Source organism: Gekko japonicus, unplaced genomic scaffold (assembly GCF_001447785.1).
Source record: "Gekko japonicus isolate JY-2015 unplaced genomic scaffold, Gekko_japonicus_V1.1 scaffold46, whole genome shotgun sequence".
In the NCBI taxonomy this organism is placed as follows: Eukaryota; Metazoa; Chordata; class Lepidosauria; order Squamata; family Gekkonidae; genus Gekko; species Gekko japonicus.
Genome location: NW_015169173.1, coordinates 1,097,988 through 1,109,993, shown reverse-complemented (window position 1 = coordinate 1,109,993; position 12,006 = coordinate 1,097,988). Strand labels below are relative to the sequence as shown.

Here is a 12,006-nt window from a genome sequence, read left to right as displayed (position 1 = left end):
TTGCTGGCAACCCTACCCCTCCTGTGGCCAGGGGGAACCTGGCAACCCCAGGTGGGAATAATGTAATAGAGAAGGGGGATTAACTAATGTAAGATACAAAGGGGAGGAAGGGATAAAGTTTCAGCTAAACATTAGGAAGAACTTCCTGACAGAGTGGTTCCTCAGTGGAACAGACTTCCTAGGGAGGTGGTAGGCTCCCCTTCTTTGGAGGTTTTTAAACAGATGGCCATCTGGCAGCAATGCTGAATCTGTGGATTTAGGAAGATCACGAGAGGGATGGCAGGAAGGGTTGCATCAGTTCTTCGTTCTTGTGGTCCTTTTCTTGCACGCCCAGGGAAATACCAACCACCACTTTGGGGTCAGGAAGCAATTTTCTACAGATCAGTTTGGCCAGGGATCCTGGACGTTTTTTTGCTGTCTTCTGGGTGTGGAGCAGGGGGTCACTAGGTGTGTGTGGGAGAAATAGTTGTGGATTTCCTGCATTGTGCAGGGGGTTGGACTAGATGACCCTGAAGGTCTCTTCCAACTCTATGATTCTATATTCTGGAGAGGTTTGCAGCATTACTGTGTGAATTAGGAACCAGAGTTGCTCCCATATTCTGTCCTCAGCCGTACAAGCAGAATGGGGTTTATTTCAGTGAGTCTGGAGAGAAGACAGAATGTCTTAATATGAAGCTAACATTTAATTTTTGACTCTGGCAAGGGCATGGGATATATCCAGTTGTTTTCACATCAGATAACGCAGCCACAGTAGAAGAGGATCCTGGAGTGGTCAGGAGGCTGGAGCTCCACTGAAAAAAAAGAGGGGCAGCTGGCAGGAGAAGATTCAAGGGTCTGCTTATTTATTATTTGGCGTGCCAAGTGTCTCCTTTTCTAGGACACAGGATGGTTTACCTTTTACAGATGAGCAAAAATATCCAAAAATGGTTTTTGGGTTTTAAGCTGAGTAGGGGAAGGATAGGCTAACACAGTTGGGTACATGAATATCTGATATGCAGGCAGAAATTCTATACTGATTATCAGTTCTAGGTGTCCTTTTTTGGGGGTCTTTGGCTGTAAGTCCCATGACGTTCTAGAGCCTGTCCATTGTCTGTTTGTATAAACACTCTTAATTCCCTCTCCTCTATACAGCTGATGGAACCACTCTACCCGCTGGGCTTTTTCCTTTTCCACTTTTTGACAAGTCAGCAGCCTCAGGGTTTGGCTTCTCATACAGCCACAAACCAAGCAAATGAGTAGGCAAACAATCCCCACTACAGACGGAGCTAGTACAGAAGACAGAAACAAGGTATGAATGGGAAAGGTCTGTTCTCTTCTTCCTGCAATTGCTTGGATAGTTCTGCATGAAAGCCGTAAACTCTGGGTTCTATTTCCAGCTCAGTGAGGAAGGAGATGTGTTTGTTGTGATTAAAATCCTGAGCAAAAAGAAATAAGAATTCCTGGGTTCTTCCAGACCACCACCAGTTCTGTTGCATTCACTACTGGGTGATTGGGGTTAATTCTACTATGTTATGATATTCCCAGCTATCATGGGCTGGCGGTGCCCTTCCCAGCTAGTATTCACGAGTGGCCTGCACAGCAAATAAACCACCCACTTCAGTAACAAACTGACACCCAACTGTGCTGCCCACAAGCAGTCCCTTTGAGTAGCAAACTGTCACGGTGTGGCCTTTGCAATAGGCATAAAACAAGGACAGCCAGACTGACACAGTCCCCAACTTTGGAAGCAGCTTCATCTGTTAAAAGAGGCATACAGCTACAAAATACCGAGCCTAGTTTAACAGAACACCGATCAAGCCTTCCATTTGACTTCTCGGACCTGGAAAAGGACTAGTCCCCATCTTCTTAAATCATACCACATTTCAGTTAGTTCAGGGAGGGAAGTATAATTTACAGTGTTCACATTTGTATAGGGTTGTCTGAACAGCCGAGCCACTGTACCACTTCTAGGACACTGAAAAAATTCTAGAGATTCTTTCTTCCCTTCTCAGAAGTCAGTAAACCCTTATTTGAAATTAACTTACTGTTCAATAACAATAATATTTATAAAGTCCTTAGAGAAGCTAGGCACCATCTGAAGGCTTCAAAATCTATTAATAAAATATTCTGACTGCTCTTGGGTGTTAAATTGCTGTTTACTCCCATTTTAAAGGAGGGAACTGAGGCTGAATGGTGTCATTTGCTTAAGACAATTCTTACACCTAATACCAATTCTGCTGGCTCCCATTAACTGCTGAGCATGGACAATTCTTAACATGGACAATATTGCTGCCCTTGACCACTGCCAGCAAAGTTTAGCATCAGCATCCATATAGAAAAGATCAAGCAGCAATCCAGACCCTGCCAATTGCCTGGCATCCCCTTCTAGCCCATATGCCCAATGATAATTCCAAACCTTTTAAAACTCCTTGAGATGCATCTGTGTGTAGCAGCTCCAGATTTCTGCTTATTGTGGTGACCTGTGCAGCTCTAAGTGGGTAAACTGGGCAGTTACCAGTTACTTGCTGGAGCCCAACCCTGGTAGTTGAGTGGACGCATCTATGAGAACTCCTGCTAAGTACTCTTCAAGTGATTGAGCCAACATGGCAGTCTCCAATTCTGAGGCTAGGCATCAGGACAGAGCCCTTTTATTTTATGTATACGAGCCATAGATACTTAAACTGAAAACTCTGCCATTTCTCATTTGTGGCAAGCCAGAACTATAAGAAGAGAGTCTGGTAGCTGGCAAGAAGGGAGAAAACTCAGTTATGTGGCTAAGCCCATTGTGGCCACACCAGATGTTTTTATACTTGGATACTACTATAACCAGGAGATTCTCCATCAACTGCTGTGGGCCCAAAGAAGGATAACATAATGGGGGTGGCACCTGCCATCCTTACCCTCAAATAGGGTTGCCAACCCCCAGGTGGCACCTGAAGATCTCTAATACAATTGATCTCTAGGATCCAAGATAATTTCCCCTGAAGAAAATGGCTGCTTTGGAGGGTGTACTCTGTGGCATTATACCCTGCTGAGGCCCCTCCCCTCCCCAGGCTCCACCTCCAAAACCTCCAGCTATTTCCCAACTCAAAGCTGGCAACCCTATCTTCAAAATAGGCATGGCAGAATCTATTACTAAAAGCTCTTACAGCGTGATCTGGGCAAGCCTTGGGAATGGACAGGCCATCTTCCGCTATGCCTTTTCAATCACACCCAGAAAAAACAACGTAATAGACACCAATGTTGGATCAGGCCAATGGCCCACCTAGTCCAACACTGTCACAGTGGCCAAAAATACCAGGTGCCATCAGGAGGTCCACCAGTGGGGCCAGGACACTAGGAGCCCTCCCACTGTTCAATCCCCCAAGCACCAAGAATACAGAGCATCACCTATCCCAGAGTCCCTATCCATACATTGTGGCTAATAGCCACTGATGGACCTCTGCTCCATATGTTTATCTAATTCCCTCTTGAACCTGTCCATGCTTGTAGCTGCCACCACCTCCTGTGGCAGTGAATTTCATTTGTTAATCACTCTTTGGGTGAGGAAGTACTTCCTTTTGTCTGTTCTAACCCGACTGCTCAGCAATTTAATTGAGTGCCCACGAGTTCTTGCATTGTGAGAAAGGGAGAAAAGGACTTCTTTCTCTACCTGCTCTAACCCATGCATAATCTTATAAACCTCGATCATGTCACCCCTCACCTGTCATTTCTCCAAGAGCCCCAAGCGCTTTAACCTTTCTTCCTAGGGAAAGTGTTCTATCCCCTTTTCCAATGCTTTAATATCCTTTTTGAGGTGTGGTGACCAGAACTGTACCCAGTACTCCAAATGAGGTTGCACCATTGATTTATACAGGGGCATCATGATACTGGCTGCATAGCGTTGGCCTTTTTTATTGCAGTCACACACTGTCTTGATATTTTCATTGAGTTATCTACTACGACTCCAAGATCTCTCTCTTGGTCAGTCTCTGCCAGTTCAGACCCCATCAACGTGTATTTATAAGGATTTTTGGCTGCAATGTGCATCACCTTGCACTTGGCCACATTGAACCCCATTTGCCATGTTGACGCCCACTCTCAACAGATCCCTTTGGAGTGCCTCACAATCCTCTCTGGTTCTCACCACCCTGAACAACCTTGTGTCCTCTGAAAACTTAGCCACTTCACTGCTTACTCCCAACTCCAAATCATTAATAAACAAGTTAAAAAGCATTGGACCGAGTACTGATCCCTGTGGTACCCCACTGCTTTCCACCCTCCACTGAGAAAATTGCCTATTTATACTCCCTCTATGTTTTCTATTAATTAGCCAGTTTTTGATCCACAAGAGAACTTGTCCTTTTATCCCATGACTATTGAGCTTACTTAGGAGCCTTTGATGAGGAACTTTAGCAAAAGCTTTCTGGAAGTCAAGGTAAACAACATCTATTGGGTCCCCCTTGTCCACGTTTGTTCACTCCCTCAAAAAACACTAACAAGTTAGTGAGACAAGATCTTCCCTTACAGAACCCATGCTGAGTCTGCCTTCAATAGGTTTTGTTCATCAATGTGCCTACTAATTCTTTCCTTAATAAGTTTCCACCAACTTACCCGGTATCGACGCCAGACTGACTGGCCTGTAATTTCCCAGATCTCTTCTGGAACCCTTTTTAAAGATGGGAGTGACATTAGTTACTTTCCAGTCCCCAGAAATGGAGGCAGATTTTAAGGAAAGATTACATATTTTTGTAAGGAGATCCACAAGTTCACATTTGAGTTCTTTCAAAACTCTTGGATGTATGCCATCCGGGCCGGATGATTTATCCGTTTTTAAGTTGTCTATCAGTCGTAGGACCTCTCTTGTCACCTCAATCTGACTCAGGTCTCTGCTCCTGGCTGTTTGCTCTAGCTTTTGAACTCCCTCTTGAAACAAAAGATTATCCAGCCCCAGTCACTCATTAAATCCTAATAACGTGCTTTTCACCACGCCATGTTACATTCTGTCATCAGTTGTTTGCATCCTCTGGTGACTTGTCCTTGGGCCTTGTAGCAGTTGACATCACAGCATAATGGATGAGCCACTGTGAGGGAAGCCATGTGTAGGGCATGGAGTAGCTATATATACAGGTTACAATGAATGTACATACATCTGCTTGTAAAGAGGAACCAACACACATTTACTTCAAAAATAAAACCATGACCAGTACCTGGGTAAATGTGTGGGCTAAATCACACTTCAGCAGCATACACATTGATGTAAGAGTTAATTAGTACAGATATAAAGAAAGTCTTGGGCATGCTCTAAAAGGATTCTGTGTATTCAGGGTAACATGGGTATTGGGCTTCTGTATTGTCAAACCCCTTAAAGTTTGCAGAGACAATCACTGGTGTAGAAGGACCATGGCTTAGATCCAGTTCTCCTGCTTTGATCTTTTGTGATGTTGAAGGCGAAAGAAAGTTCTTGTGTTCTTTTTCAAAGCATTGCAGAATGGGAAGATGTTATTCAGCTTCAAATGCTGTATCACTAAACTTACATAATGTATTCTGAAACTGAGCTGCATATATTAGAAACTGATTTCCCCAAAATCTTAATTGGCTCTAATGATCAAAAACCCTGGCAACTTTGCATTTCAGGTTGTCAGATTTTTGGGGGGGACACATCACAAGCTAAGTGCATTAACAGCCAGCTGTTACTAACAAACATCTGTAAGCTGTTTTACTTAATGGGAAAACAGCATTTTCCTTTGAAAAATATAGTTGCCTCCTGTGGCCATACTGGGCTTCTGGATGCTTGACTGAGCAGCTAATGCTAATGAGCTCCTTAGCCCCTCGCTGGGGCAGACTTGAGTTCCAGACAGCACCAGAAAGCAACTTACATAATACTGCAGCCACCCCTGGGCGCCCACCTGAGCCCTTCCACGCACGCACGCACGCACACAGCAGCGCACACATACCTGCAAGACCCTGTTTCATAATCTAGTAGTGCATATGGTAACAGCAATCAGTTCTGGGAGAGGAAAAGAGACAGGGCCTGGCTGGCACACAACTCTGTGGGGAAGAGAGGTGAATCCTGCCAAACACAGATGTTACCAAGAATGGAGTTTCACCCCTTGCCTGGAAGCTGAAAACACAAATCCTGAACAAACTTATCTGTGTCTGTGTGTACCCTCCTCCACTTGAAAAACAAAAACGAGTATAATTGCTTTCTTTTCTGGGGGAGTAGTAAGTGGCAAGATAAGGCTGCTTCCAAAGGATCTCACGTTCCCATCAAGTTGTTAAGACAAAGCTTCACTGCCCTTCCATTCCAAAAATGCATGTCCTTACCTGGAAGTGCCACAAATATGCATATTTTTCAAAGCTTCACAATGTTATTTTTAAAACTTGGAATATGTCCAAACAAATTTGCTAGACCAGCCAGATAAGACCTTCTGGAGAATACGCTGCAGTATTAGACAATATTTCTGCACACTCTGGAAACTGCATCACAACGTGACTAGAGAGATACTGTGGAGGGGGACACTAGTTATATCTTCATTGATAGGATTAAATATGCAAATTTTAAAGATCACCATCTAGTATTTAGGAACACATTAAGAACTACAAACAGGACACATGGAAACCCTAACTAGGGGTTGTGTTCTTGTAGTGCTCCCCAAAACTTTGCAAGCTTAAAGGACAAGACAGGAAATCAAGTTTTCATTTCTCTGCTGCGCAGGAAACTCTATCCCCCCCCCCCCAAGAGATGAAGTAGAATCATCAATACTCAAGCCTAACCTTTTGGCACTTTCTCTTTTTACTTCTCATATGTCTACACCACCACTTACAAAGCATCGATGGCTTGAGAAGCTTGGGCCCCCCGTGCCCCATTTCTGAATGAAAAGGGTCATGTTCTTAGATCAACATCTCAATATAAGTGCATCTGGTGAAACCCAGGATTGTTCTGTCAGTTATATAACAGTTTTGCCAAAGCATAATTTCTGTACCAGTCCATATATTTTGCTCCATCTTTAAACATACTGCAATTTAAATTCTTATTATTGTCCCTTGCTATCCTCTCTAAACCTAGCCTAGCACACAGGGCTTTTTGTAAGAATAAATACATGTATATTAGGGTGGGGGGTGATGGATGGGCAAAGGTCCTGCCCCTTCCTGTCAGTCACCTATCCTCTGTATGCCTGTTTAGGGTGTAGGCAGAACAGACAGCAGCCAATCAGGGCACATGCGCAGTTGAAGACGCCAGATGGGAAAAGACAGTGAAATAAAATTCCGTTACTGCCAGCTAAGCAGGCGTTTGTGCTTACAGAAGGGGTAGGGCTCAAATTCCTCTCAGAATACTCCGGATGTCTGAGCCTGTCTTTTTGAGAAAGCCGAATCGCATAGTGAATGCTTTAGGAAGAGAATATAGCTGTCTCAGAGCCTATTTCCTGAGGGAAACTGGCTACAGATTTGTGGTTTCTGCAGGGAACTCACATTTACATGTGAGACTTCTGAAACTAAGGGAAGGCCAATATTCACCGCAAGAATAAAAACTGAAATTAGTGAGCCCAGCAAAAACTGTGTGTTACCTATAGTTTTAAGTCTCTGTACTCATCCTAATTTCCCTTATCCCTGGTAATGAATAGGTTAGTTTTTTAGAATCCTGTTTACCGCTCATATGAAATAACTGAACTTACAGAGCCATTTGGGTTGTCTGTTAGGGGATATTCCAACAGGAAACTGGGGAGTTGCAAACTAAGAGAAAACGCAAAGTTCATTTCTAGATCTAAAGCAGGCCCCTAAATTAACACATCAAAAGGGTGATCAAGATCCTACAGTCCCACAGCCACAGATGACAGAAAAAGGAGATGGAGAGGTAGCACATCTCTACTCTAGTGATATCTGGTCAGAGCCGATGGTAGACTAGAAATCAAGATTCTGACCCCTGCCTCTCAAATTACAGTGTCACAGAAGCAAGAGTCCATGCAGAGGAACATGATGTTGATTCAATATGCACTTCTGTTGAATGCTCAGAATCCTGGAAACATAAGAAAACTTGGGCCCTAGCCCGCTGCTGTTCAACTTCTCCCCTTGGCTGTGGGCCTTAGAGAGATCCTGTTGGCAGCAGTAAGAGCTGCCTGGATGATATACCTCTTAAATGTGCTTCAGGTGTTTTTGTCATAAGTCATTCTTTCTCTGTTCCCTTCTTTGCTAATTCAAACAGGGATGCGCCCAGTTCTGTACCATTTCTGCAAATATTGATTCACCTAAGTACAAGTAACCCTTGAGATCCTTCACTCAGGGACCTGAATAATATATCAGCTGAATTACCCTTAAACTGTATTACAGATGCACATGCAGAAATGTTGCAGTACTAAAAACACCTGAAGAAAGTTTCTGGGGTCAAACCCAAATGGCTGATCTGTGAAAAACGTACTTGATGCTTGAGCACCCTGTACAAATGGCCTATCAACCACACACGCCTAGTGCATCAGGTTTCAAGCTATGGCTTCCTTCCCCATTCAGAACAATGGCTATAGCCTTCTCAGCCCTGTTCAAAATGGCACCATGCCAACTCCCTTTCACTCCAGAAATGTACATCCATGAGGCAGCAGTGCACTGTAAGACGATAGGGCACTTTTCTCCCATCTCTGCTTGCCCCGTATCAGAGCTGGGCTGAAAGAAAAATGCATCAGGCAACAGAACACAGTGATGCATCAGGGGACGGGGCAAGATGTAACTCCCCTCCTCTGTGTTTTATGCAAAAAAAAAAAAATCACCCCAGTCTCATACACAAACAGGGCAAAAGTGAATTCACACATATAGGTGTCCCATCTTGTCTAGTTTGGACCTGTAGAACTGTAACAGGTACTTTCTTTTCTTACACAGTAAATTAGGAAAAATGCAGAGAACATAATTTGTAAATATCACCTGAGACTCACTTGTTTAATCAAACAACTGAGTAGTCAGTAGATATTCATTCTAACCCAACTATACACCCCATATAAATCCTTATATGGTTATTTCCTGAAGAGTAAATTTCTTTCTTTAATCAGAACAGGGGCTGTATATATATAATACTTTATTGTATTAATGTGCTTCTAAGCTCCCTCTCATACATTCGTTAATCTTCACACCAGAAACAGTAATGGGAGCTATTTCCATCAGCTACCATGCAGAATTGCTAGTTCCTTTAGTATCAGTTTACAGGTTGAATTACAACAAAATTGATGGTTTGTAGGAAGGATTTCTTAGGAGACCCATCATAGTTACAGAATTAGAACTATATTCTTGCTGAGGTACTCATCTTTTCTCTCCAACAGATCTAATAGCTTTGGGGAGAGAAAGTATTATTTTTCTCCTTCTGCTGTTCCCATACAGGAAACTCCTCCTATTCCACTTCAAGTCACACCATGACTGTCTTTAAACTAAAGATCGTGGAAGATCTGACCATGGGACTCTCGTGTTATATTTACTTAAGATATATGGAACTTGAAAACCCTGTATAGCTCCTGAAAAGTTGGGGGTTCATGGTGATTACAAATCCACACTTCTCATCAACTCCTGGGAAAAGCTGAACAGCAGTACAAGGCATCTTCATTCTTCATGCTTTCCTAGCCTTAAGAAAACAAAGCTTTCAAGCAGAAGATGTGCAAAGATGCTTCCCCTCCAACAAAGGACACCCTCCAGCATTCCCATGTGTCCTCCACACTCTGCTGAGATCTCCCACCAGAAGTGAAAACTATGGCCTGACTGAAGGACAGCAGCAAACTAGTTTCCCTTACCGTTTATTTACATACCTCCCATTATGATGGATGGCCTTGGTGTAAATAGAGTGACATTCTTTCACCAAAGCACCTGACTGGAACCTCAACCAAAAAGGCCTCAGTGCCAGGAGATATGATAAAAAGGAGAAGCTGGAGTGACAGAGAGAAAACATGATGACCCACGTTTAAATTAGCTAGCTGGTCACTAAGGGGGAAAGATTCAATGTTGTGGCTGGTTTTAGGATGTCCCATGAAGTATCAGCATGAAGGAAGAAACAAGTAGGACCTCCAAATTCTGCCTCTTCCAACCCCACCACCATCCCATCAATCACACAACTGCAAGAGGTAAACGAGGCTATTTGGAAGGGGAGGGAGTTCCACCAAGAAAGGGGTGAGGAAGGGCAGGCATGGAATGGTTGACAGGGGAAATCAATGGGAGCCAGTCCATAGGGCTTCATTTTGCACTCGGTGGCTTGTAGGGCTCCAGTAGCAGACTTGAGAAAGTGTTGACTTTGTCAGCGCCTCGAACTTCATGGGGCAGGAGTGGCAGCTTTACAATGTGGAAATCTTCATAGAGGTCTTCCATCTGGTGGAGGGACAGAAAAGGACAATAGTCACAGGAGCACCTAACCACTGCACCCTAAAGATATTTAGATCCCATTTCTGCTTAGCCCAAGGCAACGCACAAATACGACTGGGGGGGGAGGCACATAACAGTTAAAGAGAATATGGAGGGACAGAAAAGGACAATAGTCACAGAAGCAACTAACCACTGCACCCTAAAGATATTTATATCCCATTTCTGCTTAGCCCAAGGCAACACACAAATATGACTGGGGGGGGCACATAACAGTTAAAGAGAATGCAATTCCACACAGTAAAATCACAGAGGCAGAACATGCTCAAGAGGAGAAACACTTACAAGTTGTACAGGGGACACAAGGCTGAGAGAGACAGAGGTGGCCCTTCAGATATTACCAGTTTTAAAAACCTAAGAGCCAGAAGGAAAGAGGAAGCCAGCTGCAAGTGCTTCAAGACTGGTGTTATGTGTGCACAGCAGCTAAATCTTGTAAGCCAGCAGGCAGGCGGTCACTGATGCTTCTGGGCTGTCTTCAAGGGCAACCCCATGTACTGTGTGCCACAATAATTCAGTCTACAGTATCGCGGTTCAAAGTAGCAAAGTCAGCAGTGTTTAAAAGGAAGGAGTTTCTAAAACAAGTATAGGCAAAAACAGCTCCAGCCTGGGGTTTTTTTGGGGTATTTTTGTGTGTGCGCACCTGGAAGTCATGGTGACCTCTGATGACTGGCCTGAATAAAGCCTGCCCCCACCTCCCAACTGCTGGTATTCCTTGGAGGTCTCCCATCCAAGTACTTGCCAGGGTTGGCTAGAGATGTGAAGGCCTGGGAAAAAAAACGGAAAAATTCGGGGGGGAAACGTTTTTTTCCTGGAGCTTTTTTTGTTTTTTTCCTGAAAAATTGGAAAAATTGAAAAAAGAAAAGAAAAAAAAATTGATTATGGAACATTTTATTTTAACATGATGAATATTTAACATAATGAATAAAATATTCATTTCTAAAAAATATGTATGATATCAGATTAATTTCTGTGCACTGAGGACAAGCAAGTCCTTACAAACTGAACTCTTCAATGCAAGAACAAGATGCATTTCTTCCTTTAGGAGGTGCTATTGTCACAAGAAAAGGAAAAGGTTTCAGTTTTGTTTTTGCATGTAGGTAGGTATTCTGGCACTCAGGTTCCACTAGGCCTCAAAGCATTGGAAGAAAATACAGAGCAACAAAAAGGACCTGAAAGTATATACTTATTTTAAAAAGGTAAGAGTTTTCATTTGTCTGATTCCAGAACACCGAATCATTTAGATACATTAGTTTATCTTTATAACCTTTGTGTAAATAATTTAATTACTATTAACCTGGTTTTTTATTTCCCCACCCACAACCAGTGTTCCCCTTAAGCTGAGTTAGTGTGAGCTAGCTCACAGTTTTTTAGTTTCCGGTTCACACTTTTTTTCTTAGATCAGGAAGGATGGCTCCAGAGCAAACTATTTTATGCAGTAGCCAAATTGCTCTCTCACAACTTTCATGCCAGTAGCTCACATAGTAGAATTTTTGCTCACAAGACTCCACAGCTTAGAGGGAACATTGCCCACAACCATAGATTAGTGTCTTCTTGCAAACTAACTATTAAATTATTTTTCTTTCTTCCTACTCCCCTCAGGAAAATGGTGAGACCAACATCTAGCATATGGAGGCATTTTCACATTACAAGTTCTTCTGAGAAGAA

At 43.2% G+C, this 12,006-nt stretch overlaps 1 protein-coding gene across 1 annotated transcript in view; it reads right to left on the bottom strand.

Moving 5' to 3' along the window:
- Positions 1 to 9,002: 9,002 nt before the first annotated feature.
- The window catches only part of ASNA1 (arsA arsenite transporter, ATP-binding, homolog 1 (bacterial)), an 18,033-nt gene continuing 15,029 nt past the window's right edge, over positions 9,003 to 12,006 (bottom strand). Inside the window, exon 7 of the mRNA XM_015415884.1 lies at positions 9,003 to 10,290. Within this exon, the coding sequence (XP_015271370.1) occupies positions 10,159 to 10,290 (132 nt within the window). The 3' untranslated portion in view covers positions 9,003 to 10,158. The remainder of the gene's footprint in view (positions 10,291 to 12,006) is intronic.